Source organism: Osmerus mordax, chromosome 3 (genome assembly GCF_038355195.1).
Source record: "Osmerus mordax isolate fOsmMor3 chromosome 3, fOsmMor3.pri, whole genome shotgun sequence".
NCBI lineage: Eukaryota > Metazoa > Chordata > Actinopteri > Osmeriformes > Osmeridae > Osmerus > Osmerus mordax.
Genome location: NC_090052.1, coordinates 3848101 through 3867997, shown reverse-complemented (window position 1 = coordinate 3867997; position 19897 = coordinate 3848101). Strand labels below are relative to the sequence as shown.

The following is a 19897-nucleotide window of genomic DNA, read 5'->3' as shown; positions in this document are numbered from 1 at the left end:
TCCGTGTGTGTGTGTCCGTGTGCCCTTTACCCCCCAGTATGAGTTTTCCCCCCAGACCCTGTGCTGCTACGGCAAACAGCTCTGCACCATCTCCAGGGACGGTACCTACTACAGCTACCAGAACAGGTGAGAGGAGGGGAGAGGAGAGGGGAGGGGGGGGGGGGGGGGGGGACGAGGAGGGGGGTGGAGAGTTGAGTTGAGGCCACAGAGGACCTGTCCCTCAACAGCCGAGATGGATAAACAAACACCATGTGCTTAGAAAGGACCCCTCCCCCCATCCCTTCCTCCCGTGACACAGCCAGGACAGTAGCCCAGGCAGCCGTCCGAACCCCCGACCAGCTCCGGAGCTTGTGGCCACCCCCCCAGGCCCCCAGTAGCAGCTCCACTGCGCCCCCCTCTGGTCACAGAAGGCTGCTGCAACCCTCATCTCCGATAGGACGCATGGCACACACATGGTTTTATCCAGGCTGTCACAGTCTGGCTGTCAGTGCCCCCACTCCAGACAGGGAGATATTTAGGAAAATATGTATTTATCTTTTATACTTTAAGTAAATGCATCAGTCTGGATGGAAGGACGTAGGTTCCATTCCTAGTGCTCCGTGTTGGCCAGTGGCAGGCTCTACCTAACTCAGTAGTAAGTTACTCAGTGGTATCCAGTAACACGCATGCACCCGGATGCATGGCTAGCGCTTCCCTCTTCACCTCAGCCAGGGAGCCCCACGCTTCCCCAGAACCCGCGTTAAACGCTACGTTTCTCTTTCACCTCAGCGTCCCACGCATCGTGTCAGCTCTACCTGTCACCTCTACCCTGCCCCTGTCACTTCTACCCTGCCCCTGTCACCTCTACCTGTCACCTCTACCCTGCCCCTGTCACCTCTACCTGTCACCTCTACCCTGCCCCTGTCGCCTCTACCCTGCCCCTGTCACCTCTACCTGTCACCTCTACCCTGCCCCTGTCACCTCTACCTGTCACTTCTACCCTGCCCCTGTCACTTCTACCCTGCCCCTGTCACCTCTACCCTGCACCTGTCACCTCTACCTGTCACCTCTACCCTGCCCCTGTCACCTCTACCCTGCCCGTCACCTCTACCCTGCCCCTGTCACCTCTACCTGTCACCTCTACCCTGCCCCTGTCACCTCTACCTGTCACCTCTACCTGTCACCTCTACCCTGCCCCTGTCACCTCTACCTGTCACTTCTACCCTGACCCTGTCACCTCTACCTGTCACCTCTACCCTGCTCCTGTCACCTTTACCTGTCACCTCTACCTGTCACCTCTACTCTGCTCCTGTCACCTCTTCCTGTCACCTCTACCTGTCACCTCTACCCTGCTCCTGTTACCTCTACCTGTCACCTCTACCCTGCTCCTGTCACCTTTACCCTGCTCCTGTTACCTCTACCTGTCACCTTTACCCTGCTCCTGTCACCTTTACCCTGCTCCTGTCACCTCTACCCTGCTCCTGTTACCTCTACCTGTCACCTCTACCCTGCTCCTGTTACCTCTACCTGTCACCTCTACCCTGCTCCTGTCACCTCTTCCTGTCACCTCTACCTGTCACCTCTACCTGTCACCTCTACCCTGCTCCTGTCACCTCTTCCTGTCACCTATACCTGTCACCTCTACCCTGCTCCTTTTACCTCTACCTGTCACCTCTACCCTGCTCCTGTCACCTTTACCCTGCTCCTGTCACCTCTTCCTGTCACCTCTACCTGTCACCTCTACCCTGCTCCTGTCACCTCTACCTGTCACCTCTACCCTGCTCCTGTTACCTCTACCTGTCACCTCTACCCTGCTCCTGTCACCTCTACCCTGCTCCTGTCACCTCTACCCTGCTCCTGTTACCTCTACCTGTCACCTCTACCCTGCTCCTGTTACCTCTACCTGTCACCTCTACCCTGCTCCTGTCACCTCTACCTGTCACCTCTACCCTGCTCCTGTCACCTCTACCTGTCACCTCTACCCTGCTCCTGTCACCTCTTCCTGTCACCTCTACCCTGCTCCTGTCACCTCTACCTGTCACCTCTACCCTGCTCCTGTCACCTCTACCTGTCACCTCTACCCTGCTCCTGTCACCTCTTCCTGTCACCTCTACCTGTCACCTCTACCCTGCTCCTGTCACCTCTACCTGTCACCTCTACCCTGCTCCTGTCACCTCTACCTGTCACCTCTACCCTGCTCCTGTCACCTCTTCCTGTCACCTCTACCTGTCACCTCTACCCTGCTCCTGTCACCTCTACCTGTCACCTCTACCCTGCTCCTGTCACCTCTACCTGTCACCTCTACCCTGCTCCTGTCACCTCTACCTGTCACATGTCATGTCCTTGTCGCCGACAGGTACCACTTCTGTGAGAAGTGCTTCAACGAGATCCAGGGAAACAGTGTCACCCTGGGGGACGACCCTGCACAGCCTCAGACGTGAGTACACACACACACACACACACACACAGCCACACACACACACACACACACACACAGCCACAACCTGGACTTCTCTACTTCAGCCTGGCTCTGCTGGGTGAGGTTGTGTGAGGAGTTGCAGCCTGGTTCTGAGTGTTGGAAGGGTGTGGCTTCCATTTTTTGGGGGACCACCCCATTGGCCCAGTTATGGTGACACAGTCTTCTGATGTTTGTACATCGCTGCGGATAAAAGCGCCTTCCAAATGAATAACAAGTCCAACTATGAACGAAACGAAAAACACACAATAGAGCTCAGTGTTTGAATGACTTCAAGTAGGGTCTGATAAGAGTACTTATCAGACCCAGTTCTGGGGCTGCTGTTCCCTTGGTGGGCTTCATGGTCCGGTCACCTGCTGTACTAAGCCCCTCTCTGGTCCTCTCTGCCTCCAGGATGATCTGTAAAGACCAGTTTGAGAAGAAGAAGAACGACATGTTGGACCCTGAGCCGTGAGTGTTGTCATGACTCCTGGGCGTGTGGACGGGCGGAGCCCTGGTGGAGGAGGCGGAGCAGGCTGAGATCCTGGTGTCTTAACCCTGATGTTCTCTCTCTCTTCCCCTCCTCTCCTCCCTCCTCCAGGTTTGTTGAATGTAAGGACTGTGGAAGGAAGATGCACCAGATCTGCGTGCTGCACTATGATGTCATCTGGCCGTCGGGGTTAGTGCCACCCTCTCTCTTTTCTTCTCCCTCCCTCTCTTTTCTTTTCCCTCTCTCTCTCTCTCTTCTTGCTCTTCTCCCTCTCACTTTCTCTCACCCTCTCTCTTTCTCATCCTCCATCTCAGTCTTGCGCTCCTTAATTTAGACGACTCGGATCTGTGTTTGAAAGATGAGTAAGCTGAAGGGTTTTGACGGTTCTCCTGACGTCTCTCCTGTGGTCTCTCCCCAGCTTCATCTGCGATAACTGTCTGAAGAAGTCGGGCAAGACGAGAAAGGAGAACAAGTTTGCAGCCAAGAGTAAGTCAGAGCCTCCGTCAAATAACAACAACCTTCCTTCTGTGAGATGAGACTCACAAACGAAACATAATGATGCTAATCCTAATCCTTGTTCGATATGTGTGTGTGTGTGTGTGTGTCCCCCCCCCCCCCCTCCCCCCAGGGTTGCAGACCACACGGCTGGGTATGTACATCGAGGACCGGGTGAACAAGTACCTGAAGAGGCAGAACCACCCGGAGGCGGGGGAGGTGTTCGTGCGGGTGGTGGCCAGCTCCGACAAGACGGTGGAGGTGAAGCCGGGCATGAGGACCAGGTAACGCACCACGGAGGAGACACGCGTGTGTTTGACGTGTTCTGTTTGTCAACATGCAAGCAGTTAGCATGAAAAATACCATTTGTTAGGTTTTTATATATATATAATTTGTATTCATTAATTTATTACACAGTGCTGTGAAAAAGTCTTTTACACACTTTATCTTAAATATAGCTTTTTGTCTTCTGTATTCCTACTGCAGTATAAAAGGGCAGCGATTTTATTTTTTGTTAAGTCTTAATTTCATTGTCTTAATTTGTTTGTGCCTAAATCTTTTGCACAGTACTGCACATCTGTATATGCACGTTATTTAGTTTTTTCAAATGGTACATAAATAACACAGACACAATGGCGATACAAAAACAGTCGTCGTACATTAGATGTCTCATGAACAGGTGCTACATTTACATGTATGTTTTATTTGTGTGGAAGATCCATGTGTTGACAGCGTGTTCCTCACCACCAGGTTTGTGGACTCTGGGGAGATGATGGAGAGCTTCCCCTACAGAACCAAAGCACTTTTTGCCTTTGAGGAGATCGACGGCGTGGACGTTTGTTTCTTCGGCATGCACGTCCAGGAGTACGGCTCCGAGTGCTCCTACCCCAACACCAGGTAGGCCCCTCGGGCCCCGCCCCCTCTTGCCCCGCCCCCTCTTGCCCCGCCCCTTGGGCTCGGGCCCCGCCCCTCGGGCCCAGCCCCCTCAGGCTCGCCGTGACCCCAACGCAGAAGCCCAGAGGTGGCGGCCTCTTTCTCACGCTTGTCTTATGCAAGCGGTCAGTTCCAGTATGATTCTAGACACGATACATGACATGAGACGTTCTTGTCAAAAGTCAGGACCCATAGACTCCGCCCTGCCCCCTCAAAAAAATAAAATAACATACACACCAGGATACTGTGTTTATACAGGCTGTTTTTGAGATACGGCAGCCCTGACCATCTCCCTCTCTCTCCATCTGTCTCTTTCTCTCCCTCTCCCCCTCTCTCCCCCCTCCCTCCAGGCGGGTGTACATATCGTACCTGGACAGTATCCACTTCTTTAAGCCCCGCGGGTTGAGGACTGCCGTGTACCATGAGATCCTGATTGGCTACCTGGAGTATGTCAAGAAACTGGGGTAGGTGTTCAGAGCCACTCACACACACATACACCCTCACAAATGGACACTGCACGTTTTAATTTAATTACATGTCATCAAATAAAAAGAATCAAAACAAACTCCTGGTAACAGTGTACCCCCCCCCCCCCCCCCCCTCCAGGTACGTGATGGGTCACATCTGGGCGTGTCCCCCCAGCGAGGGTGACGACTACATCTTCCACTGTCACCCCATGGACCAGAAGATCCCCAAGCCCAAGAGACTGCAGGAGTGGTACAAGAAGATGCTGGACAAGGCCTTCGCTGAGAGGATCCTGCACGACTACAAGGTCAGCATGGCGGGGAACCCCGGCAGTCTGGCTGGGTCACCGGGGGGGGGGGTCACCGGGTGGAGAGCGTACCACCGCAGCGACCTGGGTTCGAATCCGTCCCGGGTTCTTTGCTGCATGTCTCTGTCTCTCTCCCTCCCCCCGCCTTTCCTTTCATACTTAACTGTCGCTGTTAAACAAAGCATAAAAATGAAAACAAATATACTATCTGTGCTCAGTCACGGATCAAAAGTCTTGGGCACAAATAAAGACAAATTACAAGTAAAAGCAAAAATGCTTTAAGAATTAATGAAGACTGCACTTTTATACTTTTGGACTTTTGCACAGCACTGTATTTAAACAGTAAACAAAAGTATTCATAAATAAATCATTGACGGGTGATGTGTGTGTGTGTGTGCAGGACATCTTCAAACAGGCGACGGACGACCGCATCACCAGCGCCAACGAGCTGCCGTACTTCGAGGGCGACTTCTGGCCCAACGTGCTGGAGGAGAGCATCAAGGAGCTGGAGCAGGAGGAGGAGGAGCGCAAGAAGGAGGAGCACACAGCCTCCTGCGACACCCCCGAGGTGAGGAGAGGGAGGGAGAGACGGAGGGAGGGAGAGAGGGACCCTGGTGGGTGGAGGGAGAAATGGAGGGGGATTGCTATATATTAGGGGTGCAAAACCGATAAAATGTCAACCGCGGTTTTTCGGATCTACGACAAAAACACAACCTAACACCCTTTGTCCTTTCCCGTAACCTTTCCCGGAGAGTACCTGTCCAATCAGTCAGTATATCAATGACGAGTCACGTACTGGAAGGAGGTAGAGAGCTGTGTTGGTAACGTAGCAACTTTCTCGCTATATCTGGCGACTTTCCAAACCCTCCTGGCGACATTTATTGTCAAAAGCGACTACCGACAAATCTAGCGACTTTTCCCGGTGTTGTCGAAGACTTGCTGGTGTTTTGGAGACTGACGTGAAAGCACGGATCGTTTAGCAGTACCGTCCTCAACGAGCAGCGGGTGCTGCCGCGAGCTCCTCCGCGTCCCAAAGCCCTCACAGGCGGTCAGTCTCACCATAGCCTCGCGCAGCACTGCTACTTTCCTTACTGAGGAGTCGGCAACACTGGAGAGGCAAATCATAACGCATACGACGCACGTGTAAAGAATGCTAACGGTAATACATCTAACACAGTTGTTCTCAAACTTTTTACACCCCGTACCACCTCAGACAATCTTTGACTCTTCAAGTACCACCATTCTGACCGACGTTAAAATACACAAGCCTATCTTAGGGAGATACACACAGTCCACGCAGGATGTTTGCACGCGCCACTACCCGGGAACGGTCAGGTAGTGGCGCGTGCCGACATTTATTTTAGTTTCGAAACAAAAATATTCCAGGAAAGGCAAAACTTTTTTTAAATCACATTTCAATGATATCATGGTTAAGGTATTTAAATATTTCTGAGATTCCTAAGTGTACCACTAGATGGGGAGAGCCTTAGTTTGAGAACCACTGATCGAACATGATGGGGCGTCTACGCCGGATATACAGAAAATACACAGAAAATACAGAGAGAACACTGAAATGGTAATGTTTTTCTCTTCCCCCTAAGGTGCCAAACAAACCGAACCGAAACCGTGACCCATAAACCGTGGGCTTGTTGAATATTTGCACTCCTACTATATATTGATTAGTGCTGTCAGTTAAGCGTGTTATTAACGGCGTTAACGCAAACCCATTTTAAAGGCGTAAAAAAAAATTGTTGCAAGATTAACGTTCTTTTTGGCCTAGCAAACTTTGTAGTTTTTTTCACATGCTGTTGCAACTACTGACGTTAGAAAAACCACAACACCACACCGGATCTAGCTAGACCGGAAACAAAACAACAGGCACGCCGCACATACTTGTTTGGGCTTGCGAGCCTGCTAAAGAGTAGTAGACTAACGTTACCTTTTGAGTGGATAGCGAGCGCGAGACGCCAAAATGGATGCCAATAAGATTCTGAATGGAAAGTTTACTTTTAAAAAGTTGCCAAATAGTTCCATTGACAAGACCAAATTGATCTGTCTGTTTTGTCGTTGTGAACTGAGCTATCATCGCAGCACGTCCAGTCTGAAATACCACTTAATGGCCAAGCACACAGCTGATGCGAATTCTCCGCCCCCTCGTCAAAGCCAGGCGATTGCAATGTTGTTTTCAATTTAAAAAAAACATTTTTTTTAAATGTCCGATCCGATCCACTTTTCCATGTTGATAAGATAGTTAAAATGAGAAAAAATTATGGGACAAAAATAAATCAAGTGACATTTAGAATAGATACAAATGTGCGATTAATTGCGATTAATCGCGAGTTAACTATGACATTAATGCGATTAATCGCGATTAAATATTTCAATAGTTTGACAGCACTAATATTGATACATAGTTTAATTCTATATACCATAATGATACCTTGTAGTAAAGTATTTGTTTTCATGTCTCACAAATGTATATGGCGGCGACGTCTTGTCTTAACTCTGGGTCGCTGAGTCTCCTGTCTGCACAACAAGTGCGAGTAGCCCTCGGGCGCTAAACAGAGCGATTGACCCTTCCCCAGGGAACCCAGGCCGACACCAAGAACGCCAAGAAGAAGAACAACAAGAAGACCAATAAGAACAAGAGCAGCGTGAGCCGGGCCAGTAAGAAGAAGCCGGGGATGCCCAACGTGGCCAATGACCTCTCCCAGAAGCTGTACGCCACCCTGGAGAAGCACAAGGAGGTAGGGGCCTCAGGCTCTCCTGCTACTAAGGGGGCGAGGGGGTATAAGCCGTAACAGGGCACTTGTTTTGGACTTGACGTGGACACAGCTCTTCAGCACCCGTTTGCAAGGTTTTTTAGTTCCAGCTTTTTCCTCACGCGCTTTTCTTTCACCTCCCCTTCTCTCTCTCCTCCAACCCCCCCCCCCCAGGTGTTCTTCGTCATCCACCTGCACGCGGGCCCCAGCGTCAACACCCTGCCCCCCATCATGGACCCCGACCCCCTGCTGACGTGCGACCTGATGGACGGCCGCGACGCCTTCCTGACGCTGGCGCGGGACAAGCACTGGGAGTTCAGCTCGCTGCGGCGCTGCAAGTGGAGCTCCATGTGCATGCTGGTGGAGCTGCACAACCAGGGCCAGGACCGCTTCGTCTACACCTGCAACGAGTGCAAGCACCACGTGGAGACACGCTGGCACTGCACCGTCTGCGAGGTGAGGCTGGGGGGTGAGAGGGAGGGAGGCTGAGAGGGAGGGAGGCTGAAAGGGAGGGAGGCTGAAAGGGAGGGAGGCTGAGAGGGAGGGAGGCTGAGGGGGAGGGAGGCTTAGAGGGAGGGAGGCTGAGAGGGAGGGAGGCTGTGGGGAAGGGAGGCTGAGGGGGAAGGGGGGCTGAGGGGAAAGGGAGGCTGAGCGGGAGGGAGGCTGAGAGGGAGGGAGGCTGAGCGGGAGGGAGGCTGAGAGGGAGGGAGGCTGAGGGGGAAGGGAGGCTGAGCGGGAGGGAGGCTGAGGGGAAAGGGAGGCTGAGGGGGAAGGGAGGCTGAGGGGAAAGGGAGGCTGAGGGGAAAGGGAGGCTGAGGGGAAAGGGAGGCTGAGGGGAAAGGGAGGCTGAGGGGAAAGGGAGGCTGAGGGGAAAGGGAGGCTGAGGGGGAAGGGAGGCTGAGGGGGAAGGGAGGCTGAGCGGGAGGGAGGCTGAGGGCGTTTGGTGGCATGAGGGGAGCAAACATTGTGTTCACGTTTTCCTACACACACACACACACACACACACTCATACAGATGCACACAGACCTAGGAGCCTGTTGGTTGTGCCTCGCCGTAAAACAGCCCCCGGTTTACAAACCTGTCCTCCCCTCCTCCAGGACTTCGACCTCTGCATCAACTGCTACAACGCCAAGGGCCACGAGCACCAGATGGTGAAGTGGGGCCTGGGCCTGGACGACGACAGCAACAGCCAGGGCGGCGAGGCGTCCAAGTCTCCCCAGGAGAGCCGGCGCCTCAGCATCCAGCGCTGCATCCAGTCCCTGGTCCACGCCTGCCAGTGCCGCAACGCCAACTGCTCGCTGCCGTCCTGCCAGAAGATGAAGCGCGTGGTGCAGCACACCAAGGGCTGCAAGCGCAAGACCAACGGAGGCTGCCCCGTGTGCAAGCAGCTGATCGCCCTGTGCTGCTACCACGCCAAGCACTGCCAGGAGAACAAGTGCCCCGTGCCCTTCTGCCTCAACATCAAGCACAAGCTGAGGCAGCAGCAGCTGCAGCACCGCCTCCAGCAGGCGCAGATGATGCGGAGGAGGATGGCCACCATGGCGGGCAGAGGGGTGCCGCTGCCCTCGCCACCTACCTCAACCGCCCCCGGCACGCCCACCTCGGCCCAGCAGCCCGGCACCCCCCAGACCCCCCAGCCCCTGCCCAGCCAGCCCCCAGGGCCCCCCAACGCAGGGGGCATGGCGTCGGGCTTTCCCAACAACGGGCGCAGCAGCCAGCCCCCCACGCCTGTCCCCCAGGGCAAGCCGGGGCCGCAGTCTTCCCCCCTCCATCAGCAGCAGTCGCCGCTGCCCAACATGCCCCCCCAGCAGCAGCCCCAGCCCCCCCAGCAACAGCAGGGGCCCCTGGCGGCCCACAAGGTGGCCATGCACATCGAGATGGTGGCCAAGGCCAAGCAGCAGCAGCAGCAACAACTACAGCAGCAGCAGCAGCAGAACTACGCTATGAACGGGGTCCCCATGAACCACCCCCGAATGGTGGGGCCCATGCCTGTCCAGATGCAGATGATGGGGGGGCCCCGGGGCCCCCAGGTGATGCAGGCCATGCAGCAGGGTCAGTGGGGGCCGGGGATGCAGAACCCCCTCCCGGGAGGTCCCCAGGTCCCCCCCCAGCAGGGCCCCATGGTGCCCCAGCAGGCTCAGGGGGGCCCCACCTCCCAACAGGCGCAGCTCATGCAGAGGCCCATGATGCAGCATCCTCCTCCGCCCCAGCAGCAGGGCCTCCAGATGCCCGGGGCCATGCCCCCGCAGGGCCCCTCGCAGCCGGGGCCCCAGCAGCAGGGCATGCCCCGGATGCCGGGCAACATCGCGCCCAACGCCCTCCAGGACCTGCTGCGGACCCTCAAGTCGCCCAGCTCGCCCCAGCAGCAGCAGCAGGTCCTCAACATCCTCAAGTCCAACCCCCACCTCATGGCCGCCTTCATCAAGCAGAGGACAGCCAAGTACCAGGCCAGCCAGCCCCAACAACAGAGCCCCCAACAGCAGAACCCCCAGGCCATGCTGGGGCCGCAGCCAGGCATGCAGGCCATGGCAGCCATGCAGCCAGGCGTGGGGGTACAGAGGCCGGGCATGCCCCCCCAGCAGCAGCAGCAGGCCCCGCAGCAGCCGGGGCCCCAAGGCATGGCCCCCATGGGGCCCCAGGGCATGGCCCCCATGGGGCCCCAGGGCCAGCTGATGAATGGCAACCCCCAGCTGTACCGCCGGATGCAGCTCCGCATGCAGATACAGCAGCAAGCGCAGCAGCAGCAGCAGGCGCAGCAGCAGCAAGGAGGCATGCCCCCGGGCCAGTTCCCCCAGCAGCAGGGAGGAGCCACCTACACCCAGCTCCGCATGCAGCAGCAGATGATGCAGGGAAACGGGGGCCCCATGGGCCAGATCCCCCCCATGGCCCAGATGGGCCAGCCCGGCATGGGCATGGACGGGCCCCAGAACCTGCTGCAGCAGCGCATGCTCCAGCAGCAGCAGCAGCAGCTGCTGAAGCAGCAGATGGGCTCCCCGGCCCAGGCCAACGCCATGAGCCCCCAGCCCCACATGCTCCAGGGCCAGCCCCAGGGAGGACCTCACCTGCCCGGCCAGGGCATGGGCAGCGTCCTGGGCAACCAGGTGCGCTCTCCAGCCCCGGTGCCGTCGCCCTGTCCTCCCTCGCAGCCGCCCCCGCATTCCAGCCCCTCGCCCCGCATCCAGCCCTCGCCCCAGCACGGAGCCCTCCACGCCGGCTCGCCCCACCCCGGCCTGGCCGGGCCAATGCCGGGCTCCATGGAGCAGGGACACCTGGGCACTCCGGAGCAGAGCGCCATGCTGCCGCAGCTTAACACGCCGAGCCGAGGGGGGCTGAGCAGTGACATGAGTATGGTGGGCGACACCACGGGAGACACACTAGAGAAGTTTGTTGAAGGATTGTAGCATTTCACGACGTGAAGAAATGCCTTGTTCTGCGTTTTCACTGATAGCTTTTATACTGACTGGTGTAAAAAAAAAAAAAAAAAAACTAAGTTTAAAAGAAATACAAAGAAATGAGTCAAATGAGGCCTATGGACTGTGAACATTTCCCTTAAACCAAGGGACTGCTATTTCCTCCAACACCTGGAAGGACTTAAATAATTGCTGTTTAAAGAGGATAATTAAGACACAAAGAATATATTTTTTGGTTCAGACCAGCCATGAAAGAGTTTTGTCCTGGTCTTTTTGTTGTTTTTAATTTGTTTTTCTTTCATTATGCTCTGGTATGGACCTTTTTTTATGAACCTTCTCAAAACAAAACAAAAAAAATGTTTCATTTTATTATTCAAAATCTTTTTTTTTTTTTTTTACCTTGTACCTTTGCAAAAATGAATAGCATTTTTTGTGTTGAAAAGACTGTACAATAATTTGTCTGGTAACTTTTTGCCAGATTTCGCCTCTCGCTCCCTCTCCATTCCTGGCTAATTTATTCTAATATACCATATTTGAAATGGACATGCCGTTGGGAAAGAGTCCTTTCCTTTTTGCGTGGTCTATGGGTGATAAGGATATATGTATAGAACTAGCAGCTTTCGCACAACCCAAACATACATGCGGTGCCGGTCCACAAAGACCCGCACACAAAGCTTGTCCATTCACAGATGCCGGAATGTTCCGTTTACTGGCTTGGAGGCAGCATTTCGGTCTGGCAGATGTTGAAAGATTTATAGCTTTTCTTTCTCCTTCAATCTAAAGTATTTCTCATGAAGAAGTTCCCTCTGAGTGCTGGGGTTTTCCTGTTAGACTGCTGGTTTGTGTCTGGAGAGAGTTCTGTGCATCCTATTTCCTCTTGCATTAAACTTGAATCGAGGGTGAGCTGTTCTCTAATGTAAATCATGCAGGTGGACAATACTGTAAATATGCAGAAAAGAAATGAAAGAAATCACTGTACAAACTGGTTAAATGACCCATTTCGTACTTATATACCATATTGTTAAATAAACTGTGTGAAACAGAAAAATTCACTCTGGTCCATTTTGTGTTGGTATATGTTGTGTAAAAAAAAAAAATCGTCCGAATTGTATGAGATTTTTTTTACATCCCAATATAACGATAACCTTTTGAGTTACACCTGGTGTCGTACACGTAATGTCAAAGTTAACAGGTTTAAACGCAATGGATTTTGTTACGGAAGTATTTGCTTGGAATTTGCTCATCTTTACGAGCTGCGTCGTGAAATTTATTTTTACGCAGGCAGTTGACTTGCTACTCCTCTGACGTCGTTAGCCTGCGACGCAAAGAGGTCCTACTTGCGTCAGTTGCTGTCGCACATCTGTTAAGCGTGTGTAGAATAGGTCAAACGACCTCTCACTGCTTTAAAATGTCTCGGTGTCTCAAATTGTTTCAATTTGCTTTGGGTTCATCTCAAAAGGCCAATTCAAGATTCTTGTCAACTGGACGAGGATTGGGCTGTAGGATTGTAACTAGCACGTTTGCAGGAGGTAAGACGAACAGTTTACTGACTGTCTCATAACAGTGATACAAGTAATATGATGCAAGATAGCTAGCTTGTTGACTTTAAGTTGCAACAAACGCCACTCATCATTTAATTAACCATCACAATTTAACGTGCTGAATGGTTCTCTGTCTTCGTATAGCGATGGCGTGTTTAAAACATGGACCTGGCTAAGATTGTTTGAGTTTAGCACTGCACTAGTCCAGACTTAAGATTCGACTGCATCCTCGAACTCGTTTGTCCTCTCGTCTTCAGACGGCCCGGTAAGACAGCAGGAGAGATGGTCTAGACCCCGCTTATGGAGCCCCCGGCACACGGGCCTCACCCAATGCTCCTTCTACAGCACCCAGGAGGCAGAGAAAGTCCCGGAGGAAGAGCCCCTGCACACGATTATCAGCGACACCGAGAGTGTAGCAGGTGACTAGCTGTCCATATTATAATACTGGTCCACCTCCAGCCGGGCGCTGAGTGGTTTTACAACGATAAATTGAGGCGATTGTGACGGAGTGGCGTTGTTTTTATCCAGGCTCGGCCTCCAAGCATGAGTTCCAGGCTGAGACGAAGAAGCTGTTGGATATTGTGGCCAGGTCTCTCTACTCTGAGAAGGAGGTGGGTATCACTGGGGCTAGCAGGTCAGGGAACCAGCACTTTAGTGCAGAGTGTAATGTAAAAGACCTTGTGGCTGACAAGGGTCATGGCTGAGACCAGCTCTGAATGATTAACCTATCCATACAGTAATACCTTAGATTAATTCCATCACAGTAATACCTTTTAGATTATCTATTAACCGACCCGACCCTCAGCTATAGAAGTCATCTGGTTAGATACACACGAACTGCCGTGATCAGGAAAAGCTCCTCACAGGGGCAGATGGCTGAGCGGTTAGGGAATCGGGTTACTATACAGTAGTTGCCGGTTCGATTCCCGGCTGTGCAAAATGACGGTGTGTCCCTGGGCAAGGCACTTCACTTTACTTGCCTCGGGGGAATGTCCCTGTAGTTTTACTGTAAGTCTACTAAATGTCTGCCTCCTCCGTATCCCCCAGGTGTTCATCCGTGAGCTCATCTCCAACGGCAGCGACGCCCTGGAGAAGCTGCGCCACAAGCTGATGACGGGAGGGGGAGACACGGCGCCCATGGAGGTCCACCTGCAGACGGACCCCGTCAAGGGCACGTTCACCATCCAGGTAAGCAACCCCCTTCGCTCCCCAACCACAGCAAACTTTTCACAGGGGAAACGGTCGGCTAGTGTTTTGTTCTGTGCATGTTTTGGTTGTCTAAGAATGTGTTTTTAATGGTTGTTTTGGCTCAATCGGGCCAACTCAAGCCATGAGTTGGACTTAAACAGCAGGACATTGAAACAGTACTGCGATGCTTCCATTTTATTACACAATCCCATATAACCAGAGTCGTTCTGCCACCTGGTGGATAGAAAATGTACTGCAGCCATGTCAACGCAAAACGTCTTAAACATTTACTGTATGTTTCCTATAAATTGTCATACTTTTAACTTGATTGATTGATGACAGAAATAGGCCTAAAAATAGGAGAAAAGTATTTTACATTTCAGAAAACTTTCAGAAGACAACCTGTTGCTGCACCACACCAACCTTCTTCCTTTCATAGTAGATGCAACTACCATCTTGTCTCTCTCCAGGACACAGGGGTGGGCATGAGCCAGGAGGAACTAGTGGCCAACCTGGGAACTATCGCCCGCTCCGGCTCCAAGGTAAGCGCTCTCTCCTACCTGCTCTCTCTTCTCTCTTGCATGTTCTCTCGTTTTGAGAGCGCAGTAAACGTTGCACGTTCCTCCTATTTATTCTTCCTCTCTCTCCTTCTCCCTCCCCTCCCCCCCCCTCTCTCCCCTCCCCCCCCTCTCTCTCCCCTCCCCCCCTCTCTCTCCCCTCCCACCCCCCCCCTCTCTCCCCTCCCCCCCCTCTCTCCCCCCCCCCCCTCTCTCTCCCCCCCCCCCTCTCTCTCCCTCACCCCCAGGCGTTCCTGGATGCCCTGCAGAGCAAGGCCGAGGCCAGCAGCTCCATCATTGGTCAGTTCGGCGTGGGCTTCTACTCTGCCTTCATGGTGTCGGACCACGTGGACGTGTACTCCCAGTCTGCTGAACCCGGGGCGCCCGGATACAAGTGGTCCTCCGACGGGTAGGAGCGCTGGGGGGAGGCTGGGGGCTGAGAGCGAGAGAGAGAGAGAGAAGGGGTTGAGAGGGAGGGAGAGAGGGTGGAGGACATGAGAGGGTGGGACGTGTGCGAGAAAAAGGGGAGAGGAGGCACACGCGTCCTGACCAGGAGGGACAGCGTGCTCGTGGATGAAGGAAAGTTCTGGAAAGCAGCCGCGTTTGACCCAAAGACACTGAGCCCCACGCCTGCCCCCCTCCCCTCCGCAGGTCGGGAGTGTTTGAGATCGCCGAGGCCAGCGGAGTCAGACAGGGCACCAAGATCGTGCTGCACCTCAAGGACGACTGCAAGGAGTTCTCCACCGAGGACAGAGTCAAAGGTACACACACACATACACAGTTATAGATCTTTATTCCGAAGCCAGCCAGGCCCAGAGTGTTACGGAGCAAACTGAGGTGTATCCGAAGGTAAAAGTGACTGTGTGTGTGTGTGTGTGTGTCCTGTTACAGAGGTGGTGACCAAGTACAGCAATTTTGTCAGTTTCCCCATCTTCCTCAACGGACGAAGGCTCAACACTCTCCAGGTGAGCCGACCATTTCCTGTTCTGCTCCTCCACGTCCCAGAACCTTCCTTCTCTCTGTGGTTTCATGCATGGGCCACCCTAGCCGATAGATAACTGTTACCTTTGCGTCGTCTGCTGACGTGTCCTATTGGAGCGCGTGCTTGAGAGCAGTGGGTACTACTGGATATCTGTTAGCATAGCAGTTGCTTTAGTAACGGATGGAAAGGAAATGATTTTGTATTTGTTTTGCCCCCTTCCCCTCTCCCAGTTTCTTCATAGCGATGTACCAATTTTGTGAAATTAAACCAGGAAAAGTTCTAAATTCCTTTTCTGGCATTGACCTCCCCCCCCTCCTCCACACACACACACACACACCCAGGCCTTGTGGATGATGGAGCCGAAGGAGATCAGCGAGTGGCAGCACGAGGAGTTCTACCGCTACGTGGCTCAGTCGTACGACCGGCCCCGCTACACGCTGCACTACCGCGCCGACGCCCCGCTCAACATCCGCAGCATCTTCTACGTCCCCGACGCGGTGCGTGTGTGTGTGTGCGCGCGTGTCAGGAAGTGAAACAGTGAGCGCGCTAGTTAGCTGGATGCATTTGGACTTTTGTCGTTTAGTGTGTGTGTGAGTGACTCACTGAGCATGCTACGATTGAAACCAGTCCTCGCTCGAAGAACATTTGGGTTCATAGTTTACTCTGTGTGCGCGAGCAGAAGCCGTCCATGTTCGACGTGAGCAGGGAGATGGGCTCCAGTGTGGCGCTGTACAGCCGGAAGGTTCTGATCCAGACCAAGGCCACCGACATCCTGCCCAAGTGGCTCCGCTTCCTCCGAGGTCAGCCCCCCTAAACCAGCACAGTCGCTAGGCCTGGGGGGGCCTAGGCCTCTTCACTTGCATGTTCAGACCCCCCCCCCCCTACACACAGATTTCTGATTGCTTACAATAAAAATGAAGGAAATGTAGATGTATATTTTTGGTGGCCTCTTCATTTTAAAAAGGGATGTCCCAAAAAGAACATTCTGGTTACGCCGTGTGTGTCTGTGTCCGTGCATCCACAGGTGTGGTGGACAGCGAGGACATCCCGTTGAATCTGAGCAGAGAACTTCTACAAGAAAGCACCCTCATCAGGTCTAAATCCACCCACGTCACTCACAACCAGCCAATCCCACTCCTTCTTTTGGTTTGCTCAACCAATCGCCTCCCCTCCCTCTCTCCTGACCCCTCCCTTACAGGAAGTTGAGGGACGTCCTCCAGCAGAGGATCATCCGCTTCCTGCTGGAGCAGAGCCGGAAGGATCCGGAAAAGTACGCCAAGTTCTTCGAGGACTACGGCCTCTTCATGCGGGAGGGCATCGTCACGTCCAACGAGCAGGACGTCAAGGTGGGGGGGCATTTTGGCTTCCGCTTCGCCAATCAGAATCGAAACTGGAGTGTTGATGTGTGTGTCTGGAGACGGTCGTGTGAGAGAGGGATTGAAATGAAGACTTGAAGTCAACTGCAGAGTAGAGTAAAACAGTGAAGAAAAAAAAGAAGCTTAATTTGTCTTAAATGTCGTCTTTTACTTTTGTAACACTCCTTCTCTCACACCCAAACACGCACGCGCACAATCCCCTCGACAGGAAGACATCGCCAAGCTGTTGAGGTACGAGTCGTCGGCGCTGCCGGCGGGCCAGCAGACCAACCTGACGGAGTACGGCAGCCGCATGAAGGCCGGCACACGCAACATCTACTACCTGTGCGCCCCCAACCGGCACCTGGCCGAGCACTCGCCGTACTACGAGGCCATGAAGCAGAAGGACATGGAGGTGGGGCCTCACACACACATACACATCACAGTGAACTAGTGAACTGTTCTGGCTGTCAGTTTCACTGCTCTTACTGTTTTTCCTCTCTCTCTCTCGTCCAGGTGCTGTTCTGCTACGAGCAGTTTGATGAGCTCACCCTTCTGCACCTGCGCGACTTTGACAAGAAGAAGCTCATCTCCGTGGAGACCGACATCGTAGTCGACCACTATAAGGAGGAGAAATACCAGGATGTCAAGCCTGGTAAGACCGCACACACACACGTGCGCGCGCGCACACACGCAAATATAAGACTTTACACAACGTACTGTATGGTACGTGTTGTTCTTCAGGGCTGTCTCAGAACTAACCTGAAACAGACACAGCTGTACAACTCAGTTCTCTTCCACTTCTCCCTCCATCTCTCCCTCTCTCCCTCACTCTCTCTCCCTCACCCCCCCCTCTCGCTCTCCATCTCTCTCTCCCCCTCGCCCTCCCTCTCTCTTTCCCTCCGTAGCGTCGGAGCGTCTCACAGAGGAGCAGGCAGAAGACCTGCTGGCCTGGATGAGGAACTCCCTGGGTCCTAGAGTCATCAACATCAAGGTACAGTCTTGTACCTCCCTCTCTCTGTCTGTCTGGCTCCCTCTGGCTCACGTAATCTTCCGCACACATGGCTCTTGGTGGACTGCTTGATCGGCGTGTCTCTCCCCCCCCCCCAGGTGACCCCTCGCCTGGACACCCACCCAGCCATGATCACGGTGCTGGAGATGGGCGCCGCCCGACACTTCCTCCGCACCCAGCAGCTGGCGCGCACCCCGGAGGAGAGGGCCCAGATCCTGCAGCCCACCCTGGAGATCAACGCTGGGTAGGACCTGGGTGGGGGAGGGAGGGAGAGAAGCTGGGTAGGACCTGGGTGGGGGAGGGAGGGAGAGAAGCTGGGTAGGACCTGGGTGGGGGAGGGAGGGAGAGAAGCTGGGTAGGACCTGGGTGGGGGAGGGAGGGAGAGAAGCTGGGTAGGACCTGGGTGGGGGAGGGAGGGAGAGAAGCTGGGTAGGACCTGGGTGGGGGAGGGAGGGAGAGAAGCTGGGTAGGACCTGGGTGGGGGAGGGAGGGAGAGAAGCTGGGTAGGACACCCTCGCAGAGAGACTCGGGAGATAGTCCTCCGGAGCGCCGAACAGTGCCCCGGGCGGGAATCGAACCCGGCGCCTTCTTGCCGTGCGCCACAACTGTCAGGAACGCTCACCCTCTCGTCTTTGTTTGCGCCCCAGACACGACCTGATCAAGAAGATGCACGCCCTGAAGGAGTCCGACTCTGAACTGGCTGGACTGCTGCTGGAGCAGGTACACGGATGCTTTGGAGACGCACACACCTAGCTGAAGATCACCTTGCTGAGTCGTTATATGATCACACACAGGCATAGGTTGGATTTATGCCACAAACGTTATTGTTTTATGGCAGTTGAAAGTTTTGAATTTTGCCGACAGTGTTTAAATCAAGCCGTCGACTCGTGTCCTATTCACCGGGTTGGGACGGGTGGATTTGGGTTTCTTTTGTCACCAAGGTAACGTTTTCCCACCTCCGTCCCTCAGATCTACGACAACGCCATGATCGCTGCCGGCCTCAACGACGACCCCCGGCCCATGATCTCCCGCCTCAACGAGCTGCTGACCAAGGCTCTGGAGAAGCACTGAAACACACACACACACTCTGACTGCCAGGGCTGGCACCTAAAGCCTCGACACACACACACACACTTGCTCCAAACGGCCCAGCCTGTTCTAACGACGCCCCTCTACCTTGTCCTGAAGCCTGCTCATCACCTGGCGTTATGCTCTCGTGAGCTCCGAGGAAAATGACTGAGATGCTTGGATGGAGAACTTGTTGCTTCATTAGTGAATCCCCGTACTCCAGAGCTACATACGGTCATTTCTCGTGTCGTCAAATCTCTACAGCTCTTCTCTTTGTGTGTTTTTGTCGAGTGGGTTTCTACGTGTTCAGAATGGTGGATCGTGCGACTGCAGGTTCCCACGGTCAGGCCATTGACTGGGAAGGTGTGATCTTGTTGTGTACGGTGGCGTGTTTGTGCTTGGAAGTGAGACTGGTACAAGTGAATGGACTGGATTTCAAGTCATTGCTAACAGTTTAACCTGTTACAGCTCGTCCTTTTTTTTTTTTTCTGCACACATTTTTGGTTTTGTCATTTAAGTTTGTCTTTTGTACCACTTTGGCCTAATTTGTTTGAAAACTAAAAGTTCCCCTGGTTTTGACAGGTATAGACACAACTAGCAGCTGTAGATGTATAACATTGAAACCAAGCTATAGATTCAACTTCATCAGACATTTATCATCTTATTAGTGTAAAGTTCAGTGCCCCAACATTCATCAGTTAAACAAGTTTTGAATTCTATCCAAGCATGTGACCTGGTGTCCTGATTGTCAGGTATGATTTAGGTGATTGTGAATAAAATATTTACTGTACCTAATAGCCCTGTTTTCTGCAACAACAAAAAATACCACCCACATTAGAAAACACCTATGCTGTTGACTCCACCAGGGGCCCATCTCAGAGGGGGCCCATCTCAGAGG

General features: G+C 53.6%; 2 protein-coding genes across 2 annotated transcripts in view; both read left to right on the top strand.

Annotated features, from left to right (window-relative positions):
• Positions 1 to 12338, top strand: part of crebbpb (CREB binding protein b) — a 41156-nt gene extending 28818 nt beyond the window's left edge. Inside the window, exons 19-31 of the mRNA XM_067230881.1 lie at positions 38 to 126; positions 2336 to 2416; positions 2849 to 2905; positions 3036 to 3113; positions 3343 to 3410; positions 3553 to 3703; positions 4170 to 4316; positions 4703 to 4816; positions 4959 to 5124; positions 5525 to 5692; positions 7710 to 7871; positions 8061 to 8342; positions 8984 to 12338. Of these exons, the coding sequence (XP_067086982.1) occupies positions 38 to 126; positions 2336 to 2416; positions 2849 to 2905; positions 3036 to 3113; positions 3343 to 3410; positions 3553 to 3703; positions 4170 to 4316; positions 4703 to 4816; positions 4959 to 5124; positions 5525 to 5692; positions 7710 to 7871; positions 8061 to 8342; positions 8984 to 11287 (3867 nt within the window). The 3' untranslated portion in view covers positions 11288 to 12338. The remainder of the gene's footprint in view (positions 1 to 37; positions 127 to 2335; positions 2417 to 2848; positions 2906 to 3035; positions 3114 to 3342; positions 3411 to 3552; positions 3704 to 4169; positions 4317 to 4702; positions 4817 to 4958; positions 5125 to 5524; positions 5693 to 7709; positions 7872 to 8060; positions 8343 to 8983) is intronic.
• Positions 12339 to 12662: 324 nt separating this feature from the next.
• Positions 12663 to 19789, top strand: trap1 (TNF receptor-associated protein 1). The gene is made up of 18 exons (XM_067233556.1): positions 12663 to 12825; positions 13095 to 13256; positions 13366 to 13448; positions 13885 to 14025; positions 14496 to 14567; positions 14831 to 14991; positions 15234 to 15343; positions 15474 to 15547; positions 15906 to 16061; positions 16244 to 16364; positions 16589 to 16658; positions 16763 to 16910; positions 17149 to 17334; positions 17436 to 17574; positions 17828 to 17913; positions 18030 to 18175; positions 18579 to 18651; positions 18901 to 19789. The coding sequence occupies exons 1-18, from the start codon at positions 12705 to 12707 to the stop codon at positions 19000 to 19002; spliced, it is 2151 nt and encodes a 716-aa protein (XP_067089657.1). The 5' UTR covers positions 12663 to 12704; the 3' UTR covers positions 19003 to 19789.
• The last annotated feature ends 108 nt before the right edge of the window (positions 19790 to 19897 follow it).

Coding starts and splice junctions, on each gene's coding strand:
- trap1 (XM_067233556.1), top strand. CDS start 12,705: ATGTCTCGGTGTCTCAAATTGTTTCAATTTGCTTTGGGTTCATCTCAA. Junction 14,026..14,495: donor AGGGCACGTTCACCATCCAG/GTAAGCAACCCC, acceptor GTCTCTCTCCAG/GACACAGGGGTGGGCATGAG. Junction 17,575..17,827: donor ATACCAGGATGTCAAGCCTG/GTAAGACCGCAC, acceptor TTCCCTCCGTAG/CGTCGGAGCGTCTCACAGAG.